At 36.7% G+C, this 22,816-nt stretch overlaps 1 protein-coding gene across 2 annotated transcripts in view; it reads left to right on the forward strand.

The window, feature by feature from the left end:
• The first annotated feature begins 6 nt into the window (after window positions 1–6).
• CHIC2 (cysteine rich hydrophobic domain 2) overlaps window positions 7–22,816 on the forward strand; it is a 30,007-nt gene continuing 7,197 nt past the window's right edge. The window contains exons 1-6 of one of the 2 annotated variants that reach the window (XM_041402628.1): window positions 7–242; window positions 6,923–6,977; window positions 7,117–7,272; window positions 19,712–19,768; window positions 19,935–19,994; window positions 22,450–22,504. In XM_041402628.1, the coding sequence (XP_041258562.1) occupies window positions 124–242; window positions 6,923–6,977; window positions 7,117–7,272; window positions 19,712–19,768; window positions 19,935–19,994; window positions 22,450–22,491 (489 nt within the window). In that variant the 5' untranslated portion in view covers window positions 7–123 and the 3' untranslated portion in view covers window positions 22,492–22,504. The remainder of the gene's footprint in view (window positions 243–6,922; window positions 6,978–7,116; window positions 7,273–19,711; window positions 19,769–19,934; window positions 19,995–22,449; window positions 22,505–22,816) is intronic. The other variant, XM_041402627.1, reaches the window with a different exon arrangement.

The raw sequence follows: 22,816 nt of genomic DNA on the forward strand, positions 1-22,816 counted from the left end.
GCCGCCCGGCCCGGCCCGGCCCGGCCCGGGGGCGACCCGCCGGCCCCCTCCTGTGTGTCTCCCTGGCCGGCTCCCGCCTCGTCGCCTCGGCTCCTCTGGCTCATCGGACGCCCCGGCCCGGCTATGGCGGACTTCGATGAGATCTACGAAGAAGAGGAGGACGAGGAACGGGCGCTAGAGGAGCAGCTCCTGAAGTACTCCCCCGACCCGGTGGTGGTGCGCGGCTCTGGCCATGTCACCGTGTAAGGGCCGCGCCGGGGCCTGCGCGGCCGGGGCGGGCGGTGGAGGAGGCCCGGGCGGCGGGACGGGGGCGGCGGGGAGCGCCGAGCTCGTGGGTGCAACTTGGGGCAGGTCGGGGGATAGGCGTGGGCAGCACCGGGCCGGGGCTGCTGCCCTTCCCCTACGTCCGTGAAGCTGCGAAAGGCTCTTCTCGGCCCCACTGGGCAGCTGGGAGCCGCCTGGAAACTCGCAGGCTAGTGCAAACCTCTAACTAGGCGCTGAGGAAACAAGACTGGCTTGGGCTGTGACTGGCAGAGGAATGTGAAGTATTTGTCCAAAATGATGAGCTGTCAGGAAGTAAGGTGCCTGTGTTCCTCTGTATAACAGGTATGTGCCAGCACATGACCGGCTGGACTATTGAAGGTTGTTTATGTGCCTGTTACCCACTCTCATTTAACTTGTGGCTGCTGATATTCCTCTGAGGACTTTAACAAAGAAAAGGCATCAGTTGGTCAGATAGCTACGTGTAAAATTATGTTGTAATTGGTGTGCATTGTTTCACTGTGTTTGACATAAAAACAACTTTGTTTTGTGTGTGTGTTTGGTATCTGAGTCTAGCAGCAAGTGACCATGAGCTTGTGTAGTACTTCTCAATAATGTAAGAGATGAGGGTATCATTCCTTCCATCAGTTCTGTCAGGCTCACTCTGTTGAAGTGTAGTAGTAGTTGTCAGTTACAATTTATAGTGTCAGAAGCTGAAATACAAACCTGGAGACAAAGCACAGCAGTACAAACTTTTGGTTTCTTTTGTATTCATTGTTCAGCAGAACTAGGTTTGTAGTACAGACATAAAAGCTGAAGATAATGTGGTCTGCTTCTCTGAGTCTCATAAACTGTTACTGATTTTCTGATACCGACTTGACAGGTTTTTTTGCCACTTGGGCATATTGTTGCTTTATTATTAGGTTGACACAAATGCTAATAGCTGGGCAGTGCAGTTAGCTGTCTAGTTAAAAACAGGAAGTTATGGGTAGACTGAGAGACATTTGAAAAGTCAGAAGGATGTAGATGGGGCTGGAGGCTAAGGAGGCCCTGTGAAAGAGTAGAAGCATGTAGTCAATATGTTCACTTATGACTGTTCATTGTGAACAGAAGCTGTACTATTGATTCACTGAAAATAAGCCAGTAGCCTAGTCTGTTTCTGAAAAACAGAGCAAAACCACAATTAAATAGTTTTCATATTAGCAAATTAAAAGTACAAATAACTGAAACAGAGGCAAACACTGGTTTCTTCACCAATACTTGAAGGTAAGTTGTGCAAGACAAGATGAGGGCCCGTTAGTGGAATGTTGGGGAAGCTTGTGAAGCATTGGCTGTGACTAGTAAGGGCCTTGTGGTTGAAGGATGGCTAACTTGATAATTGTTCATTAATAGTTACTAGCTCATTATTACTTTAAGGTCTTCCTTAAAGTACTTGTTCTTTAGGTTTTGAATGAGCAATGAAATACCAATGTGTGCCTCCAAAATTAGGCAATTGATCTTCATCTACTTTCTTTACTGTGCCAGGTGTTAACAGTAAACTACATAGCATCAGCCACTTTTACCTTTTTACAGTCTATAACTTTTTTGGTCATTGATCCAGAAGCTTATTATTAAAAGTTAGATCCCTTTTAGAACATTCATTTGGTGAATATAAGGAGTAGGTCTAGTCTTGTGTACATGATGAATTTGTCTTGCCAGTATAAAAGCATGTGTGCATTTTGAAGGTCCGACAAAAATGATCAGCAGTTAAGCAGATACTGGGTTGATCTGTCCCTGGCTCTGCAGTTTGAAGAGTTGCTGACTGCTACTGCTGTGTGTATTTAAACAGAAGCTCTCTTTCCATAGTCTGTTGTCATATCCTTTCTGATCTTACATAGGAGTCATACTGTTGAGTTTGAAATATGTCAGTTCCATGACTACATATCAACATCAGAGAGACATTTACCATTACTTGATTTCATCCAATAGAGAATGGAAGTAAGTCTTTTCTGAGTAATGAAAATCAGTTAAAGGAAAGCAGTTAAATATTATCCAAATAAAACATATGAAGTCTTTGCCTTTTAAGGATGTGGAGCTTTTGGTTAACACCAAGTTTTGTCCTTAAACTCACTGTTTAAAGCAGGTGGCCGGCAATGCCAATATTTTTTTTTAACATTGTTTTTTAAATACTTAAACTTAGTTAAACTGTTTTCACACCAACAGGGTTTTGATAGCTTGGTAGACAGGAGTAACATCACCTGGTTGCTGAAAATTTCGGTTCTCTCTTATAATGGCAAAAAATTTGAAAGCACTGAGAAAATAGAGATCCTTACTTACAACTGAACTGAAAGTCCAAGGTGTCTCATACTTGTTTCTGAAATCTGTATTATGGTAGGAATGGAGGTACATGATGTGTTTGACATTGTGAAGAGAATATTTATCATAGGTGTCTGATAGTGTTTTCCAGTCTGTTTTCCAGTGATTGTTTTCCTGTTCCTCAACCAGTTGAGACATGTAGCATATATATAACAGACTGTATTAACTAGTAATACTGGATTTATTCTTGCAGTGCTGGAATGATGGCAAGTCATTGGGATGTGCTGATGAATGCCTTTCTGTGCTGTTGTTACAGCACCTTATATCTTAATGCAAGATAACTTTTTGTGGGGGGAAAAAGAACTTATAAAAGATGTATTTATCCAAGTAAGTGTCTTTATTATTAAACTGAAGTCTGCTAATATATTTTTCAACCTGAGTCTGTATCAAGGACATATGAGTGAAAACTGGGCTATGTGAGAATCATGAAGCATGTTAACATTTGTGAAATATATATGTATTTGTTAAGGGTTGGGAACATGTGGACCTAAAGAGTAAAGGCAGTGAAAAAATGGTTTAGTGTCCCCATAAGAGAGGACAAAGAGGAAGAGGATAGCATGTGTCAATTTTTTTTTGTTACGGTGATCTGAGCTGCATGCTGGAAAAGGTTCCAAATTGTCTGTGTCGTATACTGTAAACTTCTAAACTTTAAAGTTTCCACCTCTCACCATTTCTTTCTCCACTGTACACAAGGGCAGGAATTTATCTGTACCTTTGAAGTGGAGTCAGGTTCCAGAAATGCTTGTTCAGGTCCAGGAAGGGTAAAGAAAGTACTGATGCATGAGGTGAGCATGGATCTGTTGAAGACATGATGTAAAGTGGAAAGGCATAGAGCAAGCAGAGAAGGGTGCTTGTCGCTGGAGATGCACTGTTGTACTAAAGAAAGCTAATAGAATAGCTGTCTGAGGAAATGCATCTCCAAAACATTGATTTCCAATATTTTATTTTAAGGCTTACTTTTGCTATTTTTTTGGTCAGAGCAGTTACGTATTTACATTGAACGTGTAGGAGTGTTTTGTGGAGTTTCTAATACTTTTAATTTCTGAATTTCAGCTTGCAGTCAAGAGTGACAATTCTGAGATCACATAACTGCTTACAATGTATGGTATGCTTTTAATGTATGGAGTCACCTCTTTTTACTACTTGCATATGGTGATAAGACTGTGTGTCAAGCTTAAAATTATGCTGGTAACTGTTTGAGTTAGCTTCAGCTTTGCTACCCCTCCATGTATTAAATATTACCACAAGCCTTGAGTACAGGCTCTCAGTCTCTTTGCTTGTAACTTCAACCAAGTGTAACTGCATTGGTTTGAAGTTTCTGTGCCTCACTCTGCCTCAATGTTTGTAATTTCAGATAGCTGTAGAGCTTTTCCAGTGGGAGTTGCTTTTCTCAGGCATGACTTTTGTGAACTTTATGAATATTTGTGTTTTTGGTGGAGCTGTCAACATTTGAATACTTTACAAATAGTGATTTAATAAACTAATTGTATAGTAAAGTGGTGTTACCTTTTAGTTTTTTGTGACTTGTGATGGCACCTGTGTATCTTGAACTTGGAGTCATTCTCCAGGCTTGGCTGCTTCTAAAAGGTATGTGAATCCAAGGGTTTTTTCAGCCTTTGGTTTCCACTTCAACTTACTGGCAATTTTAAGTAGGGCTTGACACTTAACTGATAGGGCATGACTCTGACATTTATATAACTTTTGCCTCAGCTCTTAGTTTCGCTCAGCAGTTTGAAGAAAAGGTGGTTGGTCCTCCTGTCATGGAGTATTCAGAAAGATTTTCAGTGGTAGCAATGTTTCCAGTAAATTAAGTTTCCTTTGTTCTATGTTGGAGTAGTCAACTTGCCATATGTGTTTCTGTGTAACAATTCTCATTTGTCATTTCACCAGTTTTGAGAGACTTACAGACTTGCAGAGCTACTATTCTAGTTAGAAATACTGAAATATGGCAGATAACTTCTGTGTAAATAAGGTCTCCTGTGAGATCTTACTGCAGCCTTTCAGTATGCAAAGGAGGCTTATAAGAAAGGTGGAGAAAGAATTGTTGCCTGGGCCTGTAGTGGCAGAACTGTGGGAAATAGTTTTAAACAGAAGGAGCATAGATTTAGTTTGGAGATAAGGATGAAGGTGATGAGACACTGGAACAGGTTGCCCAGAGAACGTGTGGATGCACCATCATTGGAAGTGTTTGATGGAACACTTGGGTCATTGGAAGTGTTGGTTGGATGCAGCTTTGAGCAGCCTGATCTAGTGACAGGGAGATTAGACTAGATGATTTTTGGTTCCTTCCAGCACAAATTTATATTTGTATGATTCTACCGCCTGTAATCAATGATAGGAAAATTACCTGCTTACTTTGCCTTAAGACCCTATGAAAAAGCCACCTACATCCTCAAACTACATAGCCCAGCGTGCTGCTGCAAACTTTGGCAACAGGTATTGCGGTATATGGATTGCATGTAAGTCTGGCTGTTCCTGGCGTCCACTCTTCTTGTACTCTCTGGCATCTGCAGCTATGTGAGTGATGTATACTTCACCACTGTCTTGGCTTTAGTGTGTTTGTCAGGGAACTTGTGTAATCTTACTTCAAATCTTTTGGCACTGTTTGCATCAGTAATGTCATGTGGAAACACACCCAGAACTTTCTTTTTAGCTGCACATTCTTTTAACTGTTTTAAACCAATTTCTGACTAATTTCAGTCAGCACTCTCTGTTGTGGGACTTGTGGATGAACACTCCCCTTACCCATTGTCTTCCTGAAACTTTGCACTTTAATCATATGTCCCCCTCAGCCTTCTCTTTTCCAGCTTAATGTCAGCCTTAGTCTATTGAGGCAGCTTCTTTATTCCCTTTATTACACTAGCCTTCTTTCTCTCTGCCTTTTTCTAACTCCAAATCCTTAATGAAATGGGGATACCAGAGCTGCACCCAGTACTGAATATGTAGGTTTCATGGAGAGTCAAAATGAAGTTAATCACTTTGGTGGTGCCCGGTATTTTATTGCTATTTCTGGTGACTGGTGCTTGCATTGAGGTGATGTTTAAGAGAATCATGAGTGGTGATAAAAAATCTGTCCTGTGAGCTGTATCTGTCAAACTTTAGTGGGCTGTCACATAAGTATAGTTTAGGAATGCCAAAATTCACCACCTTTTATATATCTACAAAGCAACTCATCTGCCACTTTTTGTCCACTGGGTTTTATGAGATTTCTACAGTAGCTTACCACATAACTGCCTGTTTGGTTACTTGGACAAAGTTCTCCATTGGCATGCAGATCATTCATTTCAGTGAGAAAAGAAGAACAACCCTAAAACTCTGGGAAGTACCTAGCTCCTCGATAGAATATTGTGAAAGCAAATTATGTCAGTGCTCAAGGCTCAGGTAAGCTTTTCTGTGCACAATGCAGCAATGTGTGATAGGTGTTACTGCTAATATTTCAAGTCTTGAGCAGTTTAGTTTCTGATTTTTGTTTGTAGTATCTGATACAGTGCTCTGGTTTATATTCAGAATTTTTTAAATTACAACTTAAATTTTACACTGACTGCTGTATACCAGATTAGTAGCCAGTCACATTAATGATTTTGTAGTCTGTATAGTCTCTACTTGAAGTTACTGACCAGCCCAGATGCCAGAAAATACTCGGATTTTCTTTGAGGTTCATCTATTTGTGAACCCAACCAAACAACTGTAAGGCAGAAAACATTTTTAATGGATAAGCTGACACTCCTCTGACCTTTAGATCAGAAACCCAGGAGATAAAATAACTCGGCTCATTTCAAACTGCTTCATAACTTTACATTTATAGTTATTTATTTTTAAGCCATGTTTTGTTATATAGCATTTTGTGTTTTGAAACTTACTATGTATTTCTTTTCTGAAAATCAAGCTGGTGTTTATTCCATTTTTATGCTGAGAACATTTATATAGCACTGGATGAGCTTTTCTTCAAGATACATTTGTACTGGTGCAGGAGAGAGGTAGTTCCAACTGTGGCCTTAAGCTGCTTCCCTTTTCCCTTAAGTGCTTCACTTACCTCACTTGCCACTCTTGCTTATAGGTTTTGCTGACTTTGGGGAAGAGTCAATAGTATCAAGAGAACTGTAAGAAGATACTATGGGCAAGATGGTTTTCAATCTGTGTACAATGGTATATTTTTGTTAGTATAATTTTAAGAATTTCTCTTAATTTTCCTGTTGTTAGTGCTGTTACTGATACAGACCCTGAGAGTATTATGAGGTGCTTGTAATTTGTGGTGTGGATTAGGGTTATTTATAATTTTGCTACAATCTAAATTTTGTTTTTGCAGGTTTGGACTAAGCAACAAATTTGAAGCAGAGTTTCCTTCATCTTTAACTGGAAAGGTGAGTATCTTTGAACAGAACTTTGGAATTGGAGTTCAGATTTTATTACAAAAACAAGTGTTCCAATTATAGGGTACTGTAAAAGTAATAAAGTGCACTGTAGTACTAGTTTGTTTCTTCTTTTTCATTTCCCTTGTAGGTTGCACCTGAAGAATTCAAGGCCAGCATCAGTAGAGTCAACAGTTGTCTTAAGAAGAATCTTCCAGTTAATGTGCGATGGCTACTATGTGGATGCCTTTGCTGCTGCTGCACTTTAGGTTGTAGTATGTGGCCAGTTATCTGCCTCAGTAAAAGAGTAAGTTGAATTATTAATATAATTTTTGATAGTTAGAATTGTACTGGTTTTGTGCTCATTTTGGTTTTCTTTTCTTTTCTCCTCCTTCACCATTAAAACCTGTTGCTGGAATGTAGTTAAATCACTTTTATTTTGTACATTTTGGTATCAGTTGTCAGCTGTACTGGTGAAAGTTACAGGATGCCAGTCAGGACTTTGAGCTTTTAACTCAATGAGAGGTGGTATAGCTGAATGCCTCCTACAGCTGTTTGTAAAGCTACTATTGTTATTGAACCAACTTTCAATATACTCTTTAATAGCTGCATCTTCTCTGTGATACCCTGAGATGATCAGAATTTGCCAGTGAATAAGTGGCAGTTTGGTTTTGAGGAGCTTCTGATTACACTGTGGCCCCAAAGAACCACATGTTTTTTTGTTAAAAGAGTAGTTTTTACAAAGAATAGTTGATGCTTTTTTTTTTTTTTTTTAACATGAAGAACTTGAAAATAGCCTTTTGTCTATATACACTTGGCACTTAGAGCATTGTTCACAACAGAAGCTCATTACACGTGCCTGGTTTTCACTTCCTTTTCTCAGTGCACTGAGAAAATAGATTATCCTCCCACTTCTTCTGTGTGTGTAAAAATTGTCTTTGGCTGGTTCTATATCTCTTTTCAGGAAGTCTCCTCTTGCACTCATCTCCCCACTATTTAGTACTGTTCATCTTTCCATTTTATGTCATGCCTTGTATATGTTTTCTCTTATGTTATACCTCTTTATGCTACAACTTGTGTACAATTCAGTGTATGAACAGTCATGATTTTCTTTATCAAAATAATCATTTTTTAGAGTTAATAAGTAAAGGCATTCTAAAAAAAGATTTATGGGATGAACATTGATTATAGCAAAACTGATGTGCATTTTTGTATCATCTGACTATCTGTGTTAAGATCTAACCAAAACAAAAATACTGGTGCCAGTGTGAATTATATCAAACCCTAAGTTTTTTTATCTTCAAGCTGTTGCAGGCTAGTAAGCATCCTGTAGCATGATTGTATATCCATAGCCCAAAAATCTGCTAGAAGAAATTAGAATCTGGTGATTGCTTTAACAGATAGGCAGGTGACTTTGCTAGCTTGCAGAGAAGACCTTTACCATTCAAGGCCTAGCACTGTAGGTAATAAACACAAGAGAAGCATCCATTGCTACTGTCCATGTTTCACTTCCAAATGCGAATGCTTGTGCTGTTACAAAGTTTGACCCAGTTTTCTCACATAATGTATTGTAGCAGGAAATGGTCACAGGATGTAACTTGGTAGGGGCTGATGTCACAAGCTCTCATCTTCTAGACTGGGTCCTATAATCAACTTTTTATATGGTGTCAAACAATGTCAGAAAAAATACAAGGGCTTCTAGCATCTGGAGTTAGAAAACAATTTGAAGCTGAAGAGAGAGGTTCTGTGTGGGAACCTGGTCAAGCAACAGTTAGAGAAGATGTATGAGATAAGGTAAAAAGGTAAGCTCCTTCCAAAAGGATAAATCTGGAAAAAAAAGCCGCAACCACAGATACTTTGTTCAGAGGAGGCTGGAGAGAGGATAATGGTGTCATTGTTGCTGTAATATAGAATGCATAACAAGAGAAGAGTACTGGAAGGAGCATGAGCAGCAGGAGCATGAACCCAGATTTGTGACTCAACTTGTCTAAGTTGTCCTAAGGTGTGGCCCTGACTGTCAGTAAATGTTGCATTTTTCCTGTTAAAGTTGGTACTGGAAGATATTTATGGACCTTTGCATCTTTTTCTGCACTTGGGTGTCCAGCATTAGTGCAACTTAGGACTCAGCTGCCTAAACAAAGTATCTTGTGCCACTGTAGATAGCACAGTGGCACTAGACACTGATGACAGTTTGATTATTCTTCCAGAGTAAAAGTAATTTAAATCAATGTGGAGATTTCAGATCAGCATCACTTGTCCATGTCAGCAGCTTGCCAAATGATTGTGTCCTTACAGGGCTGTTTCTCAGATAAAAAACTCAGAACTTGGTGTCTGTTGGACATCTGAAGACTGTATATAGAGCATTAATTAACTTGTGTTCTAAAAGACAAAGTGAAAGGGGAGAGTCTGCTTTCGCAAGCTCCTATCTCTTAATCCTGGAAATGGCTGAGAAGGAACACTTTTCTGTGATGGAGGAGTTAAGGGGGAAAACTGGAATATTTTTCAAGGACATGTTTGGAAATTCTAGTGTAGGAAACAAGCATAAGAATTTTTATTATTCTAGTCGGGGCTACTACTTTTACTTACAGAAAAATGGTGAAAAGTTATTGCCACTTGGGTTGCTTGTATAGATATGGGTGGATTTAACTTTTGTCTTGATAGATCTGGAGCAGAAAAATATGAAGTGATATAAATCCCTTAAATCTCTCTTACCTGGAATTATGGGGTTTGAACCCTGTAATAATAATTCAGTCAGTATTGAATTGTATCCACAAGCTTCTGCATAAAGGAAAAATCTTAGGACTTTCCATCAGTTTATGTCAAAGTGCTGTGACAAGTGCAGGAAATTTGTGCAGATTATGTTTTAATTGCACAACAAAAATATACAAGTCTTCATATTTTCTCTTTTCTACTGAAATAGAGGACTAATAAATTAGTTTTGTTGAATTACGGATATAGTGAGCTAACAAGTGGAAGAGTTTCTCAAGGAGTTTATTAAATGAAATAACAGTTTTAATATAGAAGTGGAATTTTTCTCAGAATTACCAATTAAGAAATGTCTGTTTTAATGAGTCTGAATCAATCTACCCAGGTCTTGAATTGCTGGTATAGTTTGCGTCTCTTTTTCAGAGAAAGATTTTTTTTTTTTTTTATGGTTCATGTAGACAAAATGTCAATTGCAGCGTCAGAGTTAGGGTAATTTTCTTAGTGGTTCTCTTTTTCCTGTATTTTTAGTGCCTTTCATTGACTTTTTTAAGTTCTAACATAGGAAAGTTGTCACAAATGTAAGTACAAATTCTGAAATTATTGAAAGTTTGTGTATAATGGGAATACCTGCTTCTTTTCATGTAGTGAAAAATAAGGTAATGGTTTGTCTCCTTAAATCAGCAGGTACTTCAAACTAGGAATTAATTAAGCCACAAATGTTTGTAAGTTTAATTGTTGATGATATAATTTTAATGTGTTTCCATGCAGTGAAAGCTTTCCTTTCACTGAATTTTTCTTTTCAGTGCTGGTTTTGGAGTCTGCATAGTGTTGTTTCTTTTCTCCATTTGCACCGAGATATTTGGAAAAAGCCTTCTACTCTTCAGCAGTAAAATAACTGTTTTATTTGATTCAGTATCTTACTGCTTCTCTCCTTTTATGTGGTCTTGATTTGATTTTAATGAATAAAAGCTGCAAGAAAGTTGCAGGAAGTACAGTCCCTCATTTGCAGATCTAGATCATAAGTGATCTTAAGCAGTTTTACTCTTAGAATTCACCATCTTTTCTGGGACAAATTCTAGGTTGTGCAAATGAACATTAAGTCTTTAAGTTGTTGTTCTTTAAATAAAAAGAATGGCATACTGAATTATAATTCAAAAAGCACTGCAGGCTGAGGTGCCCATTTGAAGCCACTTTTTCAAATGAATTGGTGCCCATTTTCAGTATTAACTAAATGCTGTAGTTCCTGATGGGTAAATAGGATATATAATTTCAATTGAAACAGTAACAATGGAAGCTATGATAGCATTGCAGTACTGCTGGATTTCTTAAAAGCTGGTATTGTACAAGTAAATTGCATGTTTCAAATGTTTCATGGGCAATCTCTTAAAATGAATACAATTAGATATTTAACAGTGTGATCTGTACTAATACTTTCAAGAGCGATTTGTTTGTTTGTGAATTCACACAAAGCTGATGAATGCTGCTTAAGCCTCATCATTAGTTGTCACTTTCATAGCAGTTCACCTCTTCAGAGTGCTGTATAAACATAGCTAATTACAACTTCCAAAGTATAAATTAAATATGTGGTGGAGGAGATGGAATGAATTTTCTTAAATTTTATAGTCATGTTTGTCAGTGGATGACACTAATGTTAAAATACATTAGGTCAGTTTATTGAATTTATGAATACATGACATTTATTTTCAAAACTGAAAAAACTGTATGTTTTTCTCTTATGCCCATCTGCCAGGGACTTTGCCCTGAATGCACTCTTAATGGCATAATGCTTTTCTGAGGAGTTCCACAAGGCAATTACTTAAGACAAAAGGTGCCTTGTTTTTGAAGTATCTGTTTAGACAGTTCACATTATAATTCAGTTTGGAAGAATCTTTAAAATTTTAATGTATTTATTACGGTTACCCTAACCAGAGCACATAGCATTTTTGTGTTGGCTCTAGTCAACTTAGTATAACTTTTTTTTTTTTTAAGTGGAACTTGCATGTATCAAATATGCATTCTTGACTGTTGTTTTCAAATGTAGTGGGGGGGGTTTAAAAGTATTAACTATGAAAGGAAACTTCAAAAAATCAGAAGATTCAAGTCTGGTATATTTTGCTTTAGATGTTATTCACTATAATTCTGGTCAGAAGAGTCACTAAGTCATCCATGTACTCAAGTAGCTCAGCTTGTAGAACAAATAAATCTGAAATCATCATGTGTATACCTGTGTGGTTAGTTTTTTTCTATATTTGAAATCGGATTTAATTTCCTTCACAGCAACCTACAAAAGCTTACCAGGTTTTCATAAAGGTTGTAGTAGAGAGATGGTGCACAGTGGGGTGTAGGAGCAGCTAGTTTTACCATGTCTTTTAATTTGCAAACTTGCTTGGTGGAGGACAGGGCAATAAGATTGGCCTGAAGCATACTTATAGATGAAAGGAGATCACAGAATACTAATTTGATTCTTTATAGATCAAGTGCAAACCTTTCAGTAGTCCAGAAATATGTATACTGAAATGAAATTTATGATTTTGTTTTTTCTTGATTTTATACAAATACTAAATATAATGTATCTCTGGGATGTATTGTGAATATTCTAAATGCTATTTAAAATTTAATTGCATTTGTAATTAGAATTATGTCTCTGAATATTTTAATATTAATCAAAACAATCTGGGTAAAATTAACATTTCCATGTTATAGCCTCTTTTATGTTGTGATGGCTAAGGTATATAAAGGGATTTGGGTTGTGATATATAAAGGAATTGTGCAGTGATTTCGGTTTAGTGTTGCTTTTGATATTGCTCTTCCTATCCAGATTGATGTGTTCCTGAAACTACAAGCATGACTTGGGTGAAATTTGCATAGAGCTATTTTGAAAGAGCATGCTAAAATGCTCTAGTTAGTTGTAAGATTTGGAAATCAGTTTAGAAAGGAACATTTTTAGGGTTCTGTCTCTAGCAACTTTAAGATAATCCCAAATAAGGAACATATGCAAACACTGTTGAGGAAAGAATTAGAACACAAAATTACCTCAAATTTATATGATAAAATTAAACTAAGTAGAAAGCACTTGACAGAACAATAGCTTGTTAGACTGTTACTGTAAAACAGAAAACAAGAATGGAGTTCTGGCAAGTGTGAAGTAATGACACTTCTGTGCCTCTTCTCTTGATTTTTCTCAAGGTACCCTAGGTCTGGAAAGTATTCACTTTTCCACTTTATTAAAACAAATCACAGTAAAATATTATTTCTGCTGAAGTGTAGCATTGTCAGTAACTCAAGCACTATATAAAAAGAAAATTATTTAATGAAGAAAGCAGTAGTTCAAGGACCATTACTGCTGACAAAACAGTTGGGAGGATGAAGGGGGTGGTTCTACAAAAGAGAACAGTGAAGGAGTAAATAAATCTTGTACTATACCTAACACATGTAAAGTGTGAAGTGACCAAGTACTTCTAATTTTGTACCTCATAAAAATATTTTTTGCTGAATTTTGTAATAAATTACTGAATCTAGAACAATAATGATGATGGGAAATACTAAGTTGCCAGATTTATATTTCTGAATTGGTAAAGTGGCTACAGGATCAACCAGTATTTTTCTGATTCAGCCCTCAGATGTACAAGGGACTGTAGGAGCTGTCCCTTTAAAAGGGATCCTTCTCTTCAGCATGCAGACTAGTGAAGTGATGGATTTCACAGTTTTCTATGGAGTTTTGTCAAGTCGTGCTGCCTTTCAGTCTTTCTGGCCACAAGGCTTCCCTCCCATTCTTGGCCACTGTCCTTAGACTCTACTAACAGCAGGAGTCAAAGGATTCCTATGTACTAATAAACTAAACCTGGGAATGTTCCTAGGAGTTGGTGCTTTATAACTTGTACTTTTAGGAGGGTCCCTGGCAGGCTCTGGGTCTGTATTGTGTAACAATTCATAGGCATTATCAGAATGCTTCAGGCACTATGAGTGGTTTGGAGGTGATGAAAACTTACTGATAGAGATGTAAGCTGTTCCCTGCCAGCTGGCTTGAAATGAATGGGAATGTTTCTGGGCACAGTTTCATTTCTTAATAGAGATGTAACCAGAGATCCTTTTGCTTCTCAACCTACACTAGCCTTGAACTATTTTCCATGGCATACTCCTGGATATTTTGGAAATAAATTACAGGGACCAAAATTAACATCTCTCTAACCTTAAAAGAGGAGATAAGGGTGGAATTTTCGTTAATATTCAGTGTAAAATCTCCCACAGAGAGTGGTACCTGATGAGTTACTTGGTGGAGACTTGATCCTATTTTCATCCCTGTTATGGTCAATTCCATTTTACGTGTTCATTTTCTGTGGCCTTTTCAGTGAGAATGTCCTTCAGCAGGTGGTGGATGCTTTAAATTGTCATGGCTAGATTTGAATAATTTCCTTGGAGGGATCAGAGATTCATGGGTTTTGTTTCCATATGATGACAGAATCAGAGCTAGAATTTAATTCTAGAATGAATGAGTTACAAATCTTTATTTAAAATTTCAAGCAACAACATGAAGTGTAGCCATGATACTTCATGGATCAGTTCAACACTAGTCTGCCTGTGAAATGTGTTTTTCACCACATTTCAAGGCCTTCTTACAGGAAGTGTGTAATTTTTGCTAAGGTCAAGACTATTTTTGCTACAAGGCTTCTCCATATTAAGAAATTTTCTCAAATGGTTGTCTCTAGTCAGTGTTACTGCTTTATACATAGTAGCTAGCAACACTTAGTTGGTGACTTAGCTCTTGTAGGACAGCTAAAATATCAACATATCGAATATTTTGGATTTTGTGTGTTTGAGAGGAAACTTACAGAAGACTTTAATCAACTTCTAGGAACTTTATTTGATAGTTTCTCTCTGCTGAGTGTTTCTACTGCAGACCAAGATGCCTTTGGAAAACACTTGTTCAGTATCTGTCAGTTAGTACATTGGTGATAATACAATATTCTCTCCATTTTACTCCTGGATAATATACATGGGGTGTATGTTTCTGCACACCTTCTCTATCCTGCACATCTTTAGTGGCTTTACTGCTTTCTTAAACACTCCAGGAATTTGACAATCAAGGCAACCAGGTTAAGTGAGGAATCATCTTGAGTTTAGCTATTCAAAAGTGTTACATGCAGTAGTGTCAAGTAACACTGAGCTTCTCTTTTTATCAGTAAATAGTTTGGTGGAAGAGACCTTTCCAGAATCAACTATTGGTAATTGGTGTGATTTGGTTCACTAAGCTTTAAATTAATCTCTTTGTGATGTACCAATCCACAGCTGAGACCTGTACAAATGAGATAGTTTATGGATCGTGCGAGAACAAATCTTCAGGGCTGTCTGAATGTGAAGTTTCATGAAGACAACCTGATGTCATCAGTTGTCCTGCTCCATAATTCTGTTGATTGTATTTCTCTCTGATCTGGAGCTTTGATCTGTGCTTTAGGCTGGACTTACTTTCTGCACAAAGTAATCAATCTAGTAAGGCAAAATGCAGCCATAGCAGTCTTGTTGGACAAGGCTATTTCAAGATCCTGTAAAAAGCACCAGACTGCTGCATTTATTTCCAGATATTTATTCTGTGTAGTAGAGATTTCACTTGCTTTCTTGCGTGGATGTTGAAGTGGCTTCTGGGATGAGCACCCTTATAGTGGTCTAAAATAAGAAATATCCTAGCTACTAATAGGAGAAATTATGCAAGATCTCCATGTTCACCTGTGTAGTAGAACAGACACCTTTTCAAACGACTGTGCACTAAAGCAGATAGTCCAGGATGTCAGGATCTGAAATCAACTCAGGCTTCACCTTTGTGATCTTCTCCCTTTACAAATGGAGAATTCCTTAGCAACGTCGCAAACTTAGCAATTTGCAGTTTATATTGGTTTACTTGAGGTGTAGTGTTCAAGATGAGGACATCCTCAGCACAGATGTACATCATTCAGTTACGTGTGCTTTGTGTACAGCTTTGGCATTTTTGTGGTACCAGTATGGGCCTCAAAATTGGCTTGGGGATGTTCTGGCCTGTTGAAAGTGAGCATATGTGACTCAGTTATCTTCTAACTTTCTATTTCACCATTTGTGGTGATAGCTAAATTACTTGGGTATAAATTTTGTAGTCAGAATGAATAGAAATTTTTGCTTCTGTCATTTCTCTGAGTGAGCGGAATATAGTGATACTTTTGTTTCAACCTCTGTCAGGATCCATTGACTTTTTTTCTGTAGTATATAATACAAATTCCGGCCATGTGGATAGCTAACAAAAATCAGCCTAGTATTGTAGGGAGATTTTGAAATTTAAGCATAAAGTGTATTTGTTCAGGGTGATATTCAAAACCAGTAATAGTTGATTGTGGTAAAGTTTTGTATAAAGGAGTTTGACAATCTCATGCTATTTATTGGGCTAATAGTGCACAACATATACATATGTATATTTTCAGATGGGAAGTCAAAGATCAAATGCACATAGGGGAGAGTCTTTGGTTTTTCCCAAGCAGCTACAAATACAATTATTAGTGGAGGACTGTGTTGCTATCCATGTTGTTTCCCCACATAATAAAGACAAAGGGAGGTTCTCAAATTAGCACCATTTTGGGAGTCAGGTAAGATCCTTTTGTTTAATATTGTACCAGTCATCCGCTGATTTACAGCAGGGCTTGAGGGGGCCTTGGCCCATTTGCTAGTGCGATTTAGTGCAGTGTGCGTGTTCCTGGCCACGCACTGCCAGAGGAGTCCTGTTGATGCACAGCTTTCCTGTCCAGATCATACTTCCATCTGGAGCTAACTGGATAGACACTGCAAAGGCGTAACAGAAATGTCTTGCAGTTGGTAATATATTCAATGCTGTCCTTGCTTCTGCATGGAAAGTTCATATTTAGGCTTAGATTTTTTTTTCTTCCATGTTTGGGGGAAAAACTTTATTTTAGTAAATCAGGAGCGATAAGCATTAGTGGAAGTGTACTCTGTGCTAGAGTTTTTTGGGAGTCTGGTTCTTCAAAAGACACTGTTAGACACTAATATCCTTAAAGAATCATTTCAAGAAATATTTCATTAAACATTGCATCTAGACAGTTGAAGAGGTCTATTTCACAAAATTCTGTGGATAGTGTTGAAGACTCTGCTTCTTTCATAAAATATGTTACAAAGAATATTTTCTTATCCTTGGTATGCTGAAAAGTGTACTTGAATTGCAGGTTTTTTCTTTGCTCAAATATTGGACTGGGTTTTTAAGAAAAAAAAAATGAAAAGCTGGATAGTATTAAATCTTCCTAATAAGCAAGTCTCTCTTCCACTTAATTTGTGCTTTTGTTGTGGCTAACAAATAATTTGCTGTATGGGTTTTTCTGTACACCATTGATAGAATATACAAGCTTGTCATCCTAGTGTGCTGGAAATGCTACACTCAAATCAAGTGTTCCTTTCTGGTTTTGTATATCCTCACCTGCTCCTCACTGTAAATCATTGAGATGTCAAGAGCAGTGATTAATTAAGCTGCACGTGCAAGTGCTTTTTTTCACCTGTCAAGTAGGAAGAAAACTTACTATAGTGAATTGTGTGATGCTGTTTAATGAATTTCTTTTTTATTCCAAGCTCTGAGGTTTGCAGAAATATTTTACAGTCTAATTTTCATTAACATTTCTGTATTAGTAATATGGTGTGTTTGGGAGCTATGACTATTCCAGATTATACTATAGGAAGAGTAAGTAGTATTTAAGACCCTGGAATGATAAAGAATCGTGGTCTCGAGTCTGCATGTATTTTTATCTCATGCTAGTCAAATGACTTTAAGCTGTCCTCTCGTTTGAATAAACCAATTAATAGTACCTATCAATTTCTTATTGATATTTGTGTATTGTAATATAGATGTAATTTTATTGGAATTTGAAAAGCTTAGATGTTTTTCACAGTCTTTAGGGCAAACAATGAAATTAAATTGTATAGTGATCTTAATCTATTATTAAAAGGTCCTGGAAAGGAAGATTACAAGGTAGATTCAGGTTTTGAATCAGTTTTGCCATTGGTTTAGCAGCGGGTGGGCAGGCAGATGCCTGCTCAGAGTAGAACCTATTGCCATTTTTCACCATTGATAGAGTAGCCTTTCAGAGTCAATGAGCTCTGTCAATGTGAGCTTGTCAAGGCTACAACTTCATAGACCTGAGAGGCGGTTTGAGAGGTCAGCCCTTTTCAGGTTTGCTGTGATGCAAATGAACTTTAATGCTTAAACAACTATTGGAATTTTTATGTCTGCTCCTTGTTCTTTTTTCTTCACAAAGTCATTGACGAGACATTCAGTGCTTTTTAAATTGGAAGTTGCATTGTGCTAAAGACCTAGTACAGATTTACGGAGGGCTGAAAGCAGTTAGATCATGTTCTTTTCATGGTGCGATTAGAATCAAATCGATTTCCCTACAGCCTTCAGCATTCAGATGGCAATTTTAACAAAGCTTGGGGGCTAGACAAGGGACAAAACGACTGAACTGAATGTTAATTACACTCTGCAGCCTTATTTTCTTTTGATTTGGAGCTGACTGGCAACTAAATTAACAAAAGTGTGACCATAACTGCTGCCCTATTTTCATTTAAAAGGAGAGCAGACTCTAAAAGGCTATCTTTACAAAGAAACAAGTGAGGTCTACTGATTATTGTTAAAGGGCACTGTCTTTAAAAACATAATAATAAGAATAACCCCAAAAATACTCCATTTCCAATTGATGTGATAAATTAGTCACTGGTATGTCCACCTTTTGATAATTCCTTGGCTTGTGATTTTAAAATAAAACATAATAAAAAAATTGCTGTAATGAATACTGATAGATAGCAATGATCTAATTTTTAATCATGTGACCACCGTACATGCTTAGCTGTGCTTCCCCACAACTGCTTCAGTATTAAACTAGAGGATGTTTGAAAACCAAATGTTAATATTTGTGGGGAAATGAACAATTTGTTGTCTAATTTTTATTTTACTCAGACATTTTTGTTTCTCATGACAGCATTTAGTTTGGTTTGTTAAGGTTCATTTACTGTATTAGTATTTTGTAGTAATAACAGCAAGATGCTTTCTTATCCTTTCCCCTGACCGCTCTCCGCCTTGTGAGGAAGCTGCAGCTGCACTAAGTTGTATTTGATCCTTGTCATTGCTCCGTCCTTTTGCACCTGCAGCTCTGTTGGTCCCATCTTAACACCTGGCACCATGAATTATCCTCTTTTTATTCACTGTCTGTAGCAAATCCCATTTAGAGCTAAGCAATATATATTCTGGCAGTCAAATGACCATAAATGTCAGTATGTATTTCTCAAATGTAAATATAACTGAATAATTATATTCAAAATGCTGTGAAACTTTGTAGCACAGAATGTCCTTTAATTCTAGCATGCATAATCTAAAAATGCTGTTTAGTGTTCTCTATCTGAAATGTCAAGTGTGGATGACGCAAGCAGTAAACCTTGCACTCAGGTTTACATTTCCTTTAGAATCCTAAATATTGGGTTTGCTCTCTTACAGATCACAAACTTAGTAATGCTTATTTGTGGAATTTACTGTAACTTTCTGCATTTGCCTTTTCACTCTCTAAAATCTGGATGTAAATGTAACAAAAATTCCTCATTTAGAGTGCTGTGTATTTGCACTTTACCTACAGCACTGCAAAATAGTTTGCAACATTTGTGAATTTCTATGCTGATCTTAGAAGAAGTACATTTAGATCACTGATCCTGGGGGAACAGTGTTCCTGCATTTCATACTTAGATAACTTTGAAATTTCTATGATTTTAAAGTTAAAACTGCCATATCAACCATGGAGCATACATATCAACAGTTTTTGTTCCAAAGTGATTGAAGGTACTTACTCAGCTATCACAAAAAGTTGTTTCTGTTCTAGATACTATTTAATACCAGACAAGTTTTGATCGTACTACAGACCACCTTGTACTCAGTCACTGTCCTGTACCTCTCTCCTTTTCACACAAAAGCAGCTGCAAAACAAAGTTTTTCTAAAACCAGTCAAGAGTAAAATTCTTTCTCATTTGTCTTCCAGACACGAAGATCGATTGAGAAGTTATTAGAATGGGAAAACAATAGGTTATACCACAAGGTGAGTGCCGCAGGGAGCAGCTTCGTACTGTTGGAGTTTGAATTGCACAGTATGGAAACAGATGCTTTTGTTGAACGAAAAATATGAAAGGTGAACAAATGGGCTAGTCTGTGTGCTGCAATAAAATACAGCTCATTTTTCTTCTTTTTCTTTCCTCCTTGTCTAGCTGTGCTTGCATTGGAGACTAAGCAAAAGGAAATGTGAAACGAATAACATGATGGAATATGTAAGTTAAAGGGCTGTTTTGTGAGTTTCTCTATTAAATGATCATTTATTTTGCTTCTGATCTTATTCTTTTCATGATTATTAATCAGTAAAGGTGTCAGGAGCTTAATCGCCTGAGTGCAAGGATTTTCTACGGTTCACAGATGCATGGTTTCATGTGCAGGACTGATTTATAAAGTTATGAATGACTTGAAAACAACGCTTCACTGTGTTCTGAAAAATAATAAATTAATTGCCAAGATAAAATAGCTTGAACATGTGCTGATGGAGTGTGAAATTTTAGATGCTGTATAAAGAATAACCACAACTTTGGTTACGCAGCAAGTCAGATATGGCTATTTTATATAATGCTAATCAAGTCCAAAAGTATGGAAGAAGACCTTTCAACTAAGCTGTTGGAGCTTAAGAAACCTTTAGCTCCTTTTTTGAATTTTAACCTTTAAAGCTTTTTTAGATTTTAACTGCCCCTTACCTCAACTATCTTGAAAGTATCTTTATCTCCAATTGGTGTCACTAAAATATTTTCAAGTCAGTCTCTGGAGTTTTAGTCTACTTAGTCTTTGGCTGAGACTCCATAAACCCGTCTTGGTAATATACAGGGAGAAGTTATGTGTGGTTTAAAATGAATGATGTCTTGTGTAGGATTTCAGTTTGTTTAGCTTGCAACTTGTTCTTTTTGGTGCTGTTCTTATTTCCATTTTTTATATATCTTGGAAGTACATAGGATGGATGAAATTAAGCTGCTAAGATGTAAACAACATTAGAATTTTCACAATTGCTTCTGATGCTTTAGTAACTAGGCTGTAGGAAGTTTAGGTTTTTAAAAATAAAGATTAGCTTTGGAGAAATATCTACTGCATTAGGTCTAGCTTATCTGTGATCTTCCATTGTGCAGCACTTTGTCTGTTCTTTAAAATAACAAAGCTATAATGCCCATAAATTTTTTAAATGTGATTCAACAGTTCAAAATTATATTAAAATTATCTTTTAGTCTTCTCCTTTGCCCTGTCCCTCCACTAGATCTTATCTCTTGCCTGAAATACAAGATCTTAAAAAAGCATTTTTATGCAGAATGGCTCTATTCAGTTCACTGAATAAGTACTTATTGTAAAATTTATTCTGCTGAATTTTTTTACATTAGATATATGGGTGAGACTGAAAATGGAATAAATCAAATTTCAGAAAATAGACTTAATCTTTGCCTAAATTTAGCATTTGTATTTTGCTGAAAACTTTATTTTTCTGCAGGAAACATTGTCAAACCCAATGTTCTGCAGATTCAGTTGGAAAAAAACATAATGTGAGCTTGTAAATACTATGTCCCAGCAACATTTACAGATGAATATTCATTCCATCAAATATATATTTTCAAATCAGTTGACCTGCTTACTGTAATAATATATGCATGGGCATATAGTTTCACAGGATAAAGGTCAAAGATTTTATTTTCAATTTATGACATGTTGGGTATTATCTTTGGGTATACTCGATGAGATAATTTTTACAAAAACTCAGTGTGACATTTTCTCAATTTCAGTGAACTGATTTGCTCATGTCTTTAAAAACATCTCCTAATATGATGGTGATTTAATTTTAAATAATAGATGCCTATCCTCAACTTTTCACTAAACAGATGATTAAAATTAGACTCTTGTACCCAAAATTTGGTGCTTCACCAAGCTGAAATCCGCTGTAGTAGATATTAAATAAATAATTAATTAAATTAAGAAAGACAAGATGTTCTTACACCTTTGACATAAACACAGTACTTCAGCTTTATTTTCTGTTCCCTTTCTAAAAACTTGCCTGAAAATCAGAAACCCTGGTATCTCTACAAAATCCAGTGGTTGATTCAGGTCAGTGATCAGTGGATTTTGAGCAGTTTGCATTACTTCTGAAAATAAATCACTTCTGAATATCTCAAAAAAATAAACTTGTATACCTAATTTTGGGATTTGTAATTCCAAAAGTGCTTGGCTTAGAAATAACATTGGAGACTTACTTTTATTTTCTGAGGCTTTGTATGCTTCCAGAGATAGATGTCTTTATTTTCTAAGCAGCTAAGTTGTATTCTCCTTTCAATCACAAATATTGAGAAATAATTTTTAACTTCTTAAAAAGGTGAGTTTGCCTTACAGGTAAATAAAACCCTTATTTATGTTACCAGATGCATTTATTTGTTTGTAAATCAGATCATGCTGCTGTGTTATGACTGTCTCCAAAGAATGAACATGCACAAGTCAACATTTTCTCAAGCTTCCTATTTAAAGAGGATAAATACTTGGTTTGTGTTCTGGAATGGACCCTATAGTGTACATAGCTGAGAAAAATGTAGTTTAAATTTGAATTGAGACCATAGGAATAATCATGCAAAACCATTAGTCAAGTTCTTGTTAACTACTTGAACATTTGTAGATATGGGAACTTTTCAAAAGTTGATACACTTTTTTATACAGGTATTGAACTATAGTCATGATTTAGAATCCTGTATTAAGTGACAACAATTCTGAAGTAAGTTAAATTGCAATTGAAAACTAACTTTTCATGTATTGTGCATTCAGGAGGTTTTTTTATTTTTTTAAGGAATGCATTTATCTCTTTTGTAATTTTTTCCCGATAAATAAATTATTGCATAATAATTCTTTAACATAATTAGCTTACTTCAATTTGTGTGTTTCATATGCGTAGGCAAACTTTTCCAGTTATATTCTTTGAGTATTAGTTTTCAACCCTAAACCAATTATCATACATGACTTTTCTAATGATCTCCTACCTGAGACAAATGCCATGATTTTTGTTTTTCATCACGACTTGATATACTAA

The sequence above is a fragment of the Onychostruthus taczanowskii genome, unplaced genomic scaffold (assembly GCF_017590055.1).
Source record: "Onychostruthus taczanowskii isolate IOZ18803 unplaced genomic scaffold, ASM1759005v1 scaffold2, whole genome shotgun sequence".
NCBI classification, from domain to species: domain Eukaryota; kingdom Metazoa; phylum Chordata; class Aves; order Passeriformes; family Passeridae; genus Onychostruthus; species Onychostruthus taczanowskii.